This window comes from Strigops habroptila, chromosome 19 (assembly GCF_004027225.2).
Source record: "Strigops habroptila isolate Jane chromosome 19, bStrHab1.2.pri, whole genome shotgun sequence".
In the NCBI taxonomy this organism is placed as follows: Eukaryota; Metazoa; Chordata; class Aves; order Psittaciformes; family Psittacidae; genus Strigops; species Strigops habroptila.
Window position 1 is genome coordinate 943,171 of NC_044295.2, and position 13,444 is coordinate 956,614.

Genomic DNA, 13,444 nt, shown 5'->3' on the forward strand with positions numbered 1-13,444 from the left:
GCTCCACCTCGCGGTGCGTCACGCAAGGACCGCGCTAAGAGCAGGACCCCCCCTAACCCGGGGCTTGCCCCCGGCGCTGCCTGCCCCGAGCGGCGCTTCGTGGCGGGGCAGCGCGGCCGAGCCGCGGCCTCGGGGTGTCCCCGGGCGGACCCGGTGCGTCCCTGCCGTGCGGCCCCCGCGGTGCGCGCTCCGCTCCCGCTCCGCTTCCCTGAGCCGCGGCGGGGCCGGCAGCGCGGCGGGCAGGCGCGGGCCGGGCCGTGCGGGCGTATGAGGCCGGGCGTATGAGGCCGGGCGGTCCGGCGGGCGCGCTGCGCGATGCGGTGCTGGACGTGGCGCCGGCGCTGAGCGGCCGCGCCGCCGACATGGGCACGGGAGCGAGCGGCGCGGCGCTGCCCGAGCGGCTGCGGCTGCCCGTGTGCTGCCTCGGCGTCTTCGCCTGCTACTTCTACTACGGCATCCTGCAGGAGAGCATGTGAGAGCGGGGCCGGGGGGGGGTGCCGGGGGTCCCCGGGGGTCGGTCCCGCCGCGCTGCCTCACGCCCCGCTCCGCTCTTGCAGCACCCGCGGCCGGTACGGGGAGGGCGCGAAGCAGGAGAAGTTCAAGTTCGCGCTGACGCTCGTGTTCATCCAGTGCGTGGTGAACGCCGCCTTCGCCAGGCTCCGTGAGTCCGGGGGGGTCCGGCGGGGTCGGTCATGTCCTCGGGGTGGTCGTAATGGATGAGAGGCTGGAGGGACAGGCCAAGGGGAATGGCTTTAACCTGCCAGAGGGGAGATGGAGATGAGCTCTGAGGCAGAAGCTCTTCCCTGTGAGGGTGCTGAGGCGCTGGCACAGACTTTTCCCAGAGAAGCTGTGGCTGCCCCATCCCTGGCAGTGTTCAAGGCCAGGTTGGACACAGGGGCTTGGAGCAACCTGCTCTAGTGGAAGGTGTCCCTGCCCGTGGCAGGGGTTGGAACTGGAGGAGCTTTAAGGTCCCTTCAACCCAAACCAGGCTGGGATTCCCCAGGCTGTACGTGCCAGTTCCCTTGTGATCTTTGCAATGGATGTGGGCTTGTTAACTGGGATTCTATAATTCTATGGATGTGCCTGCAGATGTGACAGCAGGAGATTGCTGACAATGTCCCTACCCATGACAGGGGGTTGGAACTGGGTGAGCTTTAAGCTCCCTCCAACCCAAACCAGTTGGGATTCTATACGGTGCTTCCTGGCGTTTCTCCTGACCTTCCTCTTCTTCATTCCCCCGCAGTGATCCATGTGTTCGACGCTGTCAAAGTGGATCGCACCCGGAGCTGGCTCTACGCCGCCTGCTCCCTGTCCTACCTGGGCGCGATGGTGTCCAGCAACTCGGCTCTGCAGTTCGTCAACTACCCCACGCAGGTGCAGAAAGGGGCCCCGGAGCCACGGGGTGTTTCTGTGTTGGGGTTTGTGGGGCTGGGTCACTGTGCTTCAGGCAGCAGAGAGCGCTTGGAGAGCTCCAGAAAGGGAACAGCGATCCCTGGAGATGGTGGGAACTTCGTGTTGGAGGGCTCGAGGTGGTTCCTGACACCGCTCATTCGGCGGTTGTCCTGTGGAGGGGTTTTCTTGGTGCCTCTTGTGGAAGTATCTGGTGTGTTTTGTAGGAGGGGCGCATCCTGAACGGTGCTGCCACCATCTCCCGGGTGATGGTCTGTGGGTATTTAACCCTGTTGTTCTTTTCCAGGTCCTTGGCAAATCTTGTAAGCCCATTCCAGGTAAGAAAACTTCTCATTTCTCTTTATACACTTGTGGGGGTTTCATGTACCCTTAACCAGGACCTCAGCCCTCAGAACAGCACCTCCCCTCTTCCATAGCTCCAGCACGGGGAGAGCGAATCGTGCTTTAGCTGTGAGAGGGTTTGGGAGCACTTTGTGACGTTGCTTCTTTCCAGTCATGCTTTTAGGAGTGACTTTGCTGCGGAAGAAGTACCCCCCAGCCAAGTATCTCTGCGTCCTCCTCATCGTGGCCGGCGTCGCCCTGTTCCTCTACAAGCCTAAGAAGGCGACTGGGATCGACGAGCACGTCTTTGGCTACGGAGAGCTCCTCCTGGTGAGTCCAAAGCAGTGACGAGGAGGAACAGGGAGTTACAGCCCAGATAAGGCCATGTCCTTTGGACCTCAAGCGTGTCCAAGAGGTGATGTGGAAACGCTTCCGCAGGAGGACACTGGGGGTTAAAGGGGAGCACTCCGAAGCCATGGAATGAGATCAGGGCATGAGCATTCGCACCCCTGTTGGCATGTCTTTTGAGACCACACGTTGCTATTTAGTAGTAATCGTGATGTAAACCTGGGGGAGAATGTTCAAGGTTTTCCTTGTGGAGAAGAGATAAAGAAGGAAGGTTCCTTCACTGCCTCTTGTCTTCCCTCAGCTGCTGTCGCTGACGTTGGACGGGCTGACGGGGGTGTCTCAGGACCACATGAGAGCTCACTACCAAACGGGTTCCAACCACATGATGCTGAACGTTAATCTCTGGTCCACCTTGTTCCTGGGGGCTGGTAAGGAACACGCTGCAGAAACCCCCGTGCCCAGAGGCTGCCCAGTGGCAGTGGCCAAGCTCCAGCAATGAGGCTGGGACACCTTTTGCAAATCACTTTATGTATCATTTGGGGTTGGTTTTGTCTGGATGTAACACTTGGGCTGCTCCGTGTAGCCCTTCTCATGGCCACTAGAGGACATCGCCTCATGCAGAGCGCAGCCGCCCAACGCTGTGCTCTGCCTCGGTTCCTACCCTCTTGCACAGCAGAGGAGCGAGCATCAGTGCAGCTTCCTGCTCCAAACAGAGAGTAGCACCTCTAAGGACTTGCTGGGAGCTGCTCTGTCAGGATTGGATGTGCAGTTTAATGATGGCTTCCTTCATTAACCAGGAAGGTGATGGCTTTTCCTTCTCTTTACTTTCCACTGTGTGGAATTTAGTCCTCACTATTAGTAGCTCCTGTAGTTGTGAGTGTGAACTGACATTGCACCACGGGGGCAGTGGCTCCTCGGGCTGCCGCTGGGCTCATGATTCTGGCTTCTCACCTTGGATCTTTCTTCCAGGGATTCTGTTCACTGGAGAGCTCTGGGAGTTCCTGAGTTTCACGGAGCGATACCCCAGCGTCATTTACAACATCCTGCTCTTCGGCCTCACCAGTGCTCTGGGTCAGGTAAATTCACCTCCCTTGGTCCACAGGCTTCATGGGGATGTAACCCCCCGCCCCGTGTGCTGGGCTGCACCCCCAGAACGTGAGCAGCAGGTCAGGGAGGAGATTCTCCCTCTCTGCTGTGCTCTGGGGAGACCTGAGAGCAGCTCCAGTGCCTAAAGGGGCTCCAGGAAACCTGGAGAGGGGCTTTGGACAAGGGCCTGTAGGGACAGGCCAAGGGGAATGGCTTTAACCTGCCAGAGGGGAGACTGAGATGAGCTCTGAGGCAGAAGCTCTTCCCTGTGAGGGTGCTGAGGCGCTGGCACAGGGTGCCCAGAGAAGCTGTGGCTGCCCCATCCCTGGCAGTGTTCAAGGCCAGGTTGGACACAGGGGCTTGGAGCAACCTGCTCTAGTGGAAGGTGTCCCTGCCCGTGGCAGGGGGCTGGAACTGGAGGAGCTTTAAGGTCCCTCCCAGCACAAACCTGTGCTGGGATTCGCTGTGTTTGCCCAGCTGGGAGATGGCCAGGAAAGGCTGCCTCACATTCGGATGCTGTGGGTGATGCTCACATTCTGTGCTGGCTCCCATCAGTGTAAAACCAGTTTAAGTTTGACCTCAAATACTCAGGATATGAAATAAGACTCAGCTCTGGCTCAGTGGTTTTCAGCTGAAACCCCAATCTGTGGTGTGCCTGTTCTGCTCCCATTGACAACAGGCACCACTCTTGCCTTTTACAGAGCTTTATTTTCATGACCGTGGTGTACTTCGGCCCTCTGACGTGTTCCATCATCACCACAACCCGCAAGTTCTTCACCATCTTAGCGTCCGTCATCCTCTTTGCCAACCCCATCAGCTCCATGCAGTGGGTGGGGACGGTCCTTGTGTTCTTGGGTAAGTCTGGAGAGCAAACCCCTGAGATCTGTGCCTCCTGAACTGACACAGATGAGGTGCAATGAGGGGAGAGCCAACAAAAGACACTGCTCAGAAGCAAATGTAGTTGTATGAGAAGCCTGTTGGTGGAGGAGGGTGTTAGTAGCCTTCCAGTGCAGAAGGAGAGGAATATGTCTTGTAGTCTTGGGTTTTGCCCCCACCCCAGGTAAGTCGCTGCCTCTGAGCCACTATTAGTAGATTGGGGCAGTGAGGCTGAGTTTTCACATTGCTCCCTGCATTGTGCTGCTTTGAAGCCGTTTGCTTTGCCCATGGGGGGCTACAAGGATGCTGGAGAGGGACCTTCATCAGGGACTGCAGTGACAGGACAAGGGGTGATGGGTTCAAACTGAAACAGGGGGAGTTCAGGTTGGATCTAAGGCAGAAGCTGTTCCCTGTGAGGGTGCTGAGGCGCTGGCACAGGGTGCCCAGAGAAGCTGTGGCTGCCCCATCCCTGGCAGTGTTCAAGGCCAGGTTGGACACAGGGGCTTGGAGCAACCTGCTCTAGTGGAAGGTGTCCCTGCCCGTGGCAGGGGTTGGGACTGGATGATCTCAAGGTCCTTTCCAACCCAAACCATTCTCTGATTCTATGATTCATGGGTTATTTTCTCTCTTCTCTGCAGGCCTTGGACTCGATGCCAAATTCGGGAAGGGAGTGAAGAAGACGTCGCACTGAGGAGAGGGGCGATCTCTGCCGTTGGGATGGACTTTTAATTTATTGTCTTGTACCTCAAAACCAGTTCTGAGCCCGGGCTCAGGACGGGAACCAGGAGGAGATTGGCTCTGGCTTTTGTTTGGTTGAGTTTTTAATTCAGAATTGTCTTAAGAGGTGTAATAGTTTAGTTTGAATTGTAATTGAGCTGCCTTTGTTCTGTTTCTGTAATCAAAGCTGCGTCCCGAGATCCCAGCAGCAGGATGCAATTCTTGCCTTAACAGGAAAAAAACCCAACCTCCAGATCTTTATTAAAGAAAAAGAGACAATGGCCACTTCTGCAGAACCTTGATTTCAGGGATTATGCCTGATCCTGGGGACAAACAGCACAAGGAAAAGGCTGCTCTTAGAACCCTGTTAGGTTTTTTGGTGTGGTCTGGAAAGATGCCTGGATTAAAGGCTTGGAAAGGTGCCTGGATTAAAGGCCTGTGTTGAAGACACCCCCTTCTTCTGATTGATTGTGTGATGTTTCTGTTCTGGAGCTGGTGGAGCAGCCCCTGGATGTTCTTCCATGAAGATGATAAGTGTAACCACTGAGATGCATTAAATCCTTCACCTGAGCCCTTCTAGACCAGAAGCAGCTCTTGGCGTATGTAAAAGTTTACAGGAAACCAGTTTAACCAGTGGGGCCCCCCCACTGCTGCAGGGACAGGACCCTCTGCTGCTAAAGCCATGCCCAGGGGGTGTGACAACAGCCTCGAAACCTGGAGAGGGCCCTTGTTGATGAAGCACCATCAGGATGAGCTTCCCAGCGGGGTGTGGGGAGGAGCTGTTGTCCCAACGCTGCCTCCAGAGCCGCAGAGCAGAGTCCTCCACAGAGCACGCTTGGCACCCGAAAGCACGTTCCTCACAGCTGCCACTTGGGCTCCATCTGCTCGGTGGCTTTGGCCTCTTGCCCTTCCAGATGGGATCTTGATCTCTTTGCTGTTGTAAGCCTCTGTCTCTCCATCCCCTGCTCCCCCCACCCCTCCAGTGCTTCTTACAGCTCTTTTGGCCTCAGATTTGGTTTTCATTTAATCTGTTTCACTGCCCTATAGTTCTACTCAAACTACTCGTTTCTTGCAGAATTAAACCCAAGGTTATGGAAGGGTTTTTCTCTGTCACCTTCACCTCTTTGTTGACTGACGTTGTCTTAAAGGTCAAGTGATCAGTAGCAAACAAATAGGTTCTTAGAGAATTCTGAAGTAAGAGCTTCTGTGGCTCAACTCCTGACAAATGTGCTGCTATCTGGTGCTGCAGAGATCCTGCCTGCCCTGGAGACCATTCTGCTTCCCAGGATCTCAAAGGTAACAAATGCTATTCCCATTTCGGAAAAGGGAGCAGAGAAATTGCATGTTCACAAACTTGTTCACAAACCCTGTGGCAGAGAGAAGGATTCGTTCTCTTGTGTGCGATTCAATCCTGTCTTTTCTCCGTGTTCCCTGGACTTGTGCTCCTCTGTCTCTTGGCACTGCTTTAACTTTAGCCAGTTCTCATATCCAGCAACCGAAAGCTTCCAGGTGAGCTCTCAGTTCTCTTTTACAGACTTGTTTTCCCTTCTGTTGTATCAGTAACATAGGCATGGACCCGGCTCTCCTGGCACAGTGCACATACAGAGCACAGAGACTGCTCTTCCTGCACTCTCCTCCCCCTTTCACCCTGCCTATAGGTGTAGCTTGAGGAGAAACCACGTCTTTAACAAAAACCAACCAAACCAACCCCAAACCAAAGACTTTGTGAATTCTTAACCATTGAGAAGAAGCCACCATTTCTGGGGAGCTCTTGCTCACAGGTCTGTGACCTTCCCCACGCTGCAGCAGCCTCGGCCAGCAGAAAGAAGGAAGCTGGGAGCTTCTTTGGGTGTATTTTCTAAGCTGAGATCTGTCCTTACCAATATCTTCACCGTGTCTGTATTCAGAGCACAGATTTACAGCTCCGTCTGCCAAGCAGAAAGAAAAGAAAGGAGATTTTCTCTCTCCTGATTGCTGCAGACTCCCTTGACCCACTTTAAGCTCTAAAGCCTATTCCTGGTATTGCTCCAGCTCGGTTCTTGCTGCACCTCTGACTCTTGGTCAATGAGTTCTGCAGACAAAGCCAGCTCTTGTGCCCGCCTGGAGCCTGGAGCCTGGAGCCTGTGGCTTTGCTTGGCCCGCGCTGCCTTCCCTGCACACCTCACGTGCTGCAGGGCCCAGGGGAGGCTCCAAGAGCAAGGCAAGAACCTCTTGTCACATCAGCACGGGCTTCACTTGGCCAGAGCGAAGCGCTGCCGCAAAGCAGGTCCCAGCTCGGAGCTGCCAGGAGCCTGCTGCAATGCATCTCCCCAGTGACGGGCTGGTCACCACGTGCCTGGTGGCTTCTGGCACATGCTCCTGCTGGAGCTCAGCTGCCTCTTGCACTAAGGACAGGTAAACCCCAGGGGAACTGGGTGAGGATGCAGTAAAAGCGTCATTCTCTGTGTTACTTCTTGGTGTTAGAAACAGAAGCTCCCCTCCCAGGCACCTTTTGCAGAGGGATAATGATGTTTAATGTCTTTTTGGCTTTCTTTTTTACAAGCAGCACAAGGGTCTTCAGGAGCAGTGCTTGAACTTGGGGGAAGTGTCAGGAGAGGCTCTGTCCTCGAGTAAGAGATGAGCAATATACAAAGTGTTGGCAGAACTTCCTCTAGTTCATGTAGATGCTGCCTAACCTCCAGGGTATGGCTGTGCAAAGGGATCCTCAACTCCTGCTGCCAGCTTTGACTTTCCTCATTCAAAGGAGGAAGAGTCCTATGGGAGTATGTGCACTATGAGCAGGTAGAGCTTGCAAGGGGTTGAAGCTCAGTGCCCGGGTTCTCTCCCAACAGTCGGGGCTTCAGCCCTTCTGCTCTCACTTACTTTGTGTCTTTCCTCTTCTCAGACATTCTCCAGTCTATTAGAAGGGTGCAAAGGGAGTTAAATCAAGGTTTACATCGCTCCTTGCAGTGCTGGGAGCTCGACCTGTCTATTCCTGCAGCTCTAAGCTCTAAGCAGGAGGTTTGGGTGCTAATGACACACTCTCCAAACTGAACAGGTTTTGTACAGTGTCAAACGTTGCCCTTTGCAGCCAAGGTGGAGGTGGGGGGTGCTTTGAGCTCTCCTTGTGTCGTGTGTTGAGTTTGGGCTGACTTGCCAAGGAGCTATTAAAGGGAATGCTTGTGGTTTGCTCCTTCCTTGGCAGATGTGACGGGGCTTTCTTTGAGTAGAAGAGGAAGGGAAATCAGTTGAGTCAGAGATTAATGTATTAAGTGTCTTAGACAAAGCTCTGCAAGCGCAGAACACAAAGGTCAGACTGAGAAGTTATAAAGAGATTCCAGCTTCCTTTCTTCTGCTTTCTGTTGCCTGCAGAGCCCCAGCCCTGAGTCCAGCTATGACTCAGGAAATTACCAGCAGGGGGAAGTCTTATTTCAATCCTTTTCAAGAAAGGCAAGGAGAAATCCAACAAACAAAGCAGTTCCTCTTGAATCGGTGACCTCACGGCTCTTGTAGAGCCTCTGACTTACAGTGAAAACGTCACCTGGAAATCCAGGTTTTATTCTGCTTGTTTCTTTTTGGCCATCAGCAGGGACTACATTGAAGCCAAGTCGTTGGGAGCTTTCAGACAATCACCATCTCTTCTGCAGAATGGCCTCCATTACAAATAGAATCAGAGAATGGTTTGGGTTGGAAGAGACCTTAAAGCTCACCCAGCTCCAACCCCTGCCACGGGCAGGGACACCTTCCACTAGAGCAGGTTGCTCCAAGCCCCTGTGTCCAACCTGGCCTTGATGGGATGGGGCAGGGATGGGGCAGCCACAGCTTCTCTGGGCACCCTGTGCCAGCGCCTCAGCACCCTCACAGGGAACAGCTTCTGCCTTAGATCCAACCTGAACTTCCCCAGTTTCAGTTTGAACCCATCACCCCTTGTCCTGTCACTCCAGTTTCTGATGAAGGTCCCTCTCCAGCATCCTTGTAGCCCCCTTCAGACACTGGAAGCTGCTCTGAGGTCTCCACGCAGCTTCTCTTCTCCAGGCTGAACAGCCCCAATGTTCTCAGCCTGTCTCCATGCGGGAGGTGCTCCAGCCCCTGAGCATCCTCGTGGCCTCCTCTGGACTTGCTCCAACAGCTCCATGTCCTTATGTTGAGGACACCAGAAGTGCACCCAGTACTATACGTATGTGCACACCTGCATGTCCCCTGTCCTCAGGTGCCACAGGCAGCTGGTGCCTGCACAGCAGCAGCCATTGGCATCACAGGGGATGTTTTTAAAACCACTTCTGGCAGAATTCTCCCAGGACCCTTGTCAGTTCTTGGTGGTTGCAGGGAGATGAGAAGAGTCAGGCATGTGCTGAGGATAAACAGCAGATTACCTTGCTGTGGTGTTCCTGCCTGTTTTCCCGCCGGGAGGAACGTGCTGTTGTATCAGCTAAGAAAGGTGAAGTTTTATTTCCTAGCTAACTGAGACATGGCACCCACAGGGGGGACGCTTGGCAGCTGCGCTCCTTTTCCTTTCATCTTCCTTGTTTTTCTGAGCTCCTTCTGCAACACCATAAGCAGATGTTTAAAAAACCCAAATGTTTAGAGAGCGCATAGAATAAGGGAGATGATACAGTCTTCCAGTGCCTAAAGGGGCTCCAGGAAACCTGGAGAGGGGCTTTGGACAAGGGATGGAGGGACAGGCCAAGGGGAATGGCTTGAACCTGCCAGAGGGGAGACTGAGATGAGCTCTGAGGCAGAAGCTCTTCCCTGTGAGGGTGCTGAGGCGCTGGCACAGGGTGCCCAGAGAAGCTGTGGCTGCCCCATCCCTGGCAGTGTTCAAGGCCAGGTTGGACACAGGGGCTTGGAGCAACCTGCTCTAGTGGAAGGTGTCCCTGCCCGGGGCAGGGGGGTGGAACTGGATCATCTAAAGGTCCTTTCCAACCCAAACCATTCTATGATTCCCAAGAACAGTTCTAGTAGCACAGACCAGACACTGAAGAATGGAGCCAGGTCAGTCACAGAAACCTTCCATCACTTGGAATGAGGAGTCTGCAGCTTGTTTGAAACTGGGAAATGGGAAAGAAGTGAACTATTCTAATAGGTCCGTGTCCTTTTGGGGACAGCAAGGCATGATTTCCATAACGGTCTTTGTAGATAGTGATTTGGTTTTGTGCAGGTGGGAGCAGCACCCCGTGCTTTGTAATCAAACGTTGTTGTCATTTCCCCTTTAGAACAGCCGGTGTTTAAAGCCAACACTAAGGAGTCTTGCAGTGGCCCTGGAACACAAACAGAGTGAACACCAGACCCATCTGTAATGGCCTCTTCCCACTGACAGCAGAAAACTGTCCTCCAAAGGACTATTTCCCAGCTAAAATTAAACATTACAAGGCAATAAAAGTCTCAGCCCTCCCAAGTGCGCTCGAACGGCAGGGATCATTGCCTCCAGTTTCTGCGGTGCTGGAAACAGGGGCCAGTTGAGTCTGTATCCTCTGGAAGCAAAATTGCTTGACATTCATTAGTTAAACTGCTCAAAATCACTTCTTAGAAGCTTACAAACTGCTTTCAAGGCAAAGGCTGCCTTATTCCTTAGCAGCTTCGAGGGGCTCAGGCTGCTTTCAAGCTGAATTTGCAGCCTGCTCTGATTTAGTTCATTCTCAGAGTTGGAGTGTCTCTTTCTCCCAAGGTCTTGAGAGCTCTCATTCACTCAATGGCTTTAACTCCTTGTCTAACAAACTCCTTGTCTCCAGATTAAGAGGCAACATCAATTTGGATGAGCAGATTCTGCCCCTGCTTCAGGACCTGGGTGGCAAACCCATCACCTCAAGTGTTTCAATGGTGACTCTGGGCTTTATTTGTGGCTCAACAGCTACACTAGAGCTGCAGAAAGGGAGTGTTCCCCTGGGGAGCTGTAAGTCTGGGACCTGCACACAGAGAGCACAACTGAATTGCCAACGTCTCCAAATAACAAGGCCTGAGATGTATCAAGTTGGGCACTTTAGTGCCTGGTTTTGACATAAGCTTCATTCTCTCTGGTTTGATAAATTCAAAGGTTTCTTTTTTCCCCCTCTTTATTACATGAAGCACGTTAGCATTAAACTCACCGAGGCACTGGTTGAGAGAGCTGCATTACTATTTCTAAGCAACAAGACCCCATTACCTGGTAACTGAGGAAATGCCTGGCAAGAAGTCAAGTATTTTTGTAGTCAGGAAATATTTGAGGAAGTGCAAGTTACAGAAATCTTGGGAACCCCCCGGGCGCAACATCTCCTTTCATTAGCTAGAAACATACCCAGCCGCAGAATGGGCTCACAGACTGGTTTGGGTTGAAGGGACCTTAAAGCTCACCCAGCTCCAACCCCTGCCACGGGCAGGGACACCTTCCACTAGAGCAGGTTGCTCCAAGCCCCTGTGTCCAACCTGGCCTTGAACACTGCCAGGGATGGGGCAGCCACAGCTTCTCTGGGCACCCTGTGCCAGCGCCTCAGCACCCTCACAGGGAAGAGCTTCTGCCTTACGTCCAACCTGAACTTCCCCTGTTTCAGCTTGAACCCATCACCCCTTGTCCTGTCACTGCAGTCCCTGATGAAGGTCCCTCTCCAGCATCCTTGTAGCCCCCTTCAGACACTGGAAGCTGCTCTGAGGTCTCCGCGCAGCTTCTCTTCTCCAGGCTGAACAGCCCCAGTGTTCCCAGCCTGTGTTCATATGGGAGGTGCTCCAGCCCCCTCATACCATGGGATAGCACAGTCCAGTGAAAAAAGCAGTTCTGTAAATGCTGGAATTCTCAACCCCTACTTTGATGGCATGTGGTCCAATGGTCTTTGAGGCTCCTACTTTTGGTTGGAAAACCCTGCTGAATTAGAAGTCCTTGAGGGATGAGGTGGGAACATGAAAAAATGTCAGCTTTGTCTCCTTAGGAAAACTGCTTGAAGAGAATATGATCACACTTTTGAAGACTACAGCGTCCTCAGGGCTGAAATACTGCCTGGCCAACCTTGCTTTTGGCTGGTCTTCATGGCTACTGAGTGCTTGGGTTTGCAATCACTGGTGGAGAAAACAATTGTCTGTGCAACAGCTGAGTGCATCTTCAAATGGAATGAAACACCTGGATACTCATTACTGCCATTTGGGTTGCAGCAACTTAATGCCATAATGGTCCTTGCAGCACACCGCTAATGAGAAGGCAAACCCAAAGAACTGATGAGCTCCACATTAAGCTCTTCAGTTGTGTAAGAATGTTCTAGAGAAGCAGGATTTAAGGCACAATCCTCACTAGAATTTGAGCAAATCAGAGCATATTGACAGCTAATATTAACCTTTATCATGGTGTCAAAAGCACGCATTTGGAAAGCTGCTTCTCTTCCACCAGCATTAAAAACCAGAACAAGACTGAGCTGTCACCTGGTTAGGAATTCCAGTGCTGAGTAATTGAAAAACTCCTTGTGGATACCTTAAAAATCCTGCCTTTCCCTTCGCTGCTGTTATTCCCTGCAAGGTCCAGACCACAAATGCACTTTACATTCTCTCTTTACTACATCGCTTCTCTTCATTGTTCCCTGCTTCTTCTTTACTGGGTTTACTTCCTCTTTCTTTGTCTTTTTCTCTTTCTCTTTTGCTTGTTTTCCAGCTGTTGGAGCCCTTTCTTCTCATTCCTTCTCTCATGCTCTGCCACACAGAGCAAACCTTATCCTCAGTTTTCAAGTCTTTTGTCCAATTATCTCCCTGTACCTGCAGAAGGGGAGAAGAACAGTGATGAAAACCTTTACAGGCAGTTGCAGTCCGTTCCCCCTTCTCCCCTAAGGAAGATTGTTGGGCTAACACTGAAGATGAATTCTGGTTTGTGGAGCAAAAGCTGGTTTGAATAAATGGGAGGACTTGTGACAATGTTCTGAGCTCCTCCACTCTGCAGGTGCTGGCAGAGTTAACAGCATCTTGGAGAAAGGAAAATCATTTCACAGACCATTAAGGCTGGTGGGAAGCAGCAGGATCAGGTTTTAATGAATACAGGATCAAAAGCATCTTAAAGCAAACCAGCCCTGAAAACAAGAGCAGGCTCATCAGGGAAGACAGGAGATGCGTCTAACGAGAAACAAAGCACCAACTCAAAGGCATTAGGGAGTCACTTTCTCATAATAGTGCATTTTAAAGTATAATTTACTCTTCTAAAACATTAGCTTTGATACTTCTCCAGTAGATGTAAAAATAGTGCTATGAGCAGCTTCCTCGCAATTAAAATCTCCAAGTCAGAGTTTTTCCAGAGGAGGTCAAGATTTGTTTGTTTTCTCACAACTAAAAGTAGTTTTTAATCACAGCAACAATGACTAAGTTATCTTACAGCATCCTGAAGCCGGGAAAGCAAATCTGGGCAAGAGATGTGCGCAGCTGGAAGCTCAGACCTGAGAAAGGTTTGGATGTGGAAAAGGGAACTATCCCTTTTCCAGGCACTTCCTTGGGGAGGTGCTGATCACTATGGCTTTGTACTGAATTTAGGCTGTATGGATGTGGTGGCTGTGCTGGAACAAAGTTCTCCCTTCGTGCCTCAAGGGACATGGGTGCTGCTGGATCCAAGTGCAATGAAGGTGGGAGGGAATTGCTGAAGTGCTCGGGCAATGACAGTTCTGAGGACAGGAACTGGCAACACTTCAGGGAACTTTCAGGTCAGAAAGGGCAGCAAAATGTAGTGACCTGTCATTTCATACATCTGTTGGAAAATAATTAGTTTCAGTCA

At 52.2% G+C, this 13,444-nt stretch overlaps 1 protein-coding gene and 1 long non-coding RNA gene across 2 annotated transcripts in view; one reads left to right on the top strand and one right to left on the bottom strand.

Moving 5' to 3' along the window:
• Positions 1-5,215, top strand: SLC35B1 (solute carrier family 35 member B1). The gene is made up of 9 exons (XM_030508609.1): positions 1-472; positions 558-661; positions 1,244-1,374; positions 1,697-1,727; positions 1,904-2,061; positions 2,381-2,507; positions 3,049-3,155; positions 3,867-4,020; positions 4,680-5,215. Exons 1-9 carry the CDS (start codon positions 282-284, stop codon positions 4,730-4,732), a joined length of 1,056 nt encoding a protein of 351 aa, XP_030364469.1. The 5' UTR covers positions 1-281; the 3' UTR covers positions 4,733-5,215.
• Positions 2,184-13,444, bottom strand: part of LOC115617752 — a 16,037-nt gene continuing 4,776 nt past the window's right edge. Inside the window, exon 3 of the long non-coding RNA XR_003994656.1 lies at positions 2,184-2,196. This is a non-coding gene — a long non-coding RNA (uncharacterized LOC115617752). The remainder of the gene's footprint in view (positions 2,197-13,444) is intronic.

Bases quoted from the DNA above. Each gene is read 5' to 3' on its own strand.
- SLC35B1 (XM_030508609.1), top strand. From the start codon at position 282: ATGAGGCCGGGCGGTCCGGCGGGCGCGCTGCGCGATGCGGTGCTGGAC. The intron at 473-557 runs GTGAGAGCGGGG...CCGCTCTTGCAG, and splicing joins GGCATCCTGCAGGAGAGCAT to CACCCGCGGCCGGTACGGGG. The intron at 662-1,243 runs GTGAGTCCGGGG...ATTCCCCCGCAG, and splicing joins CGCCGCCTTCGCCAGGCTCC to TGATCCATGTGTTCGACGCT.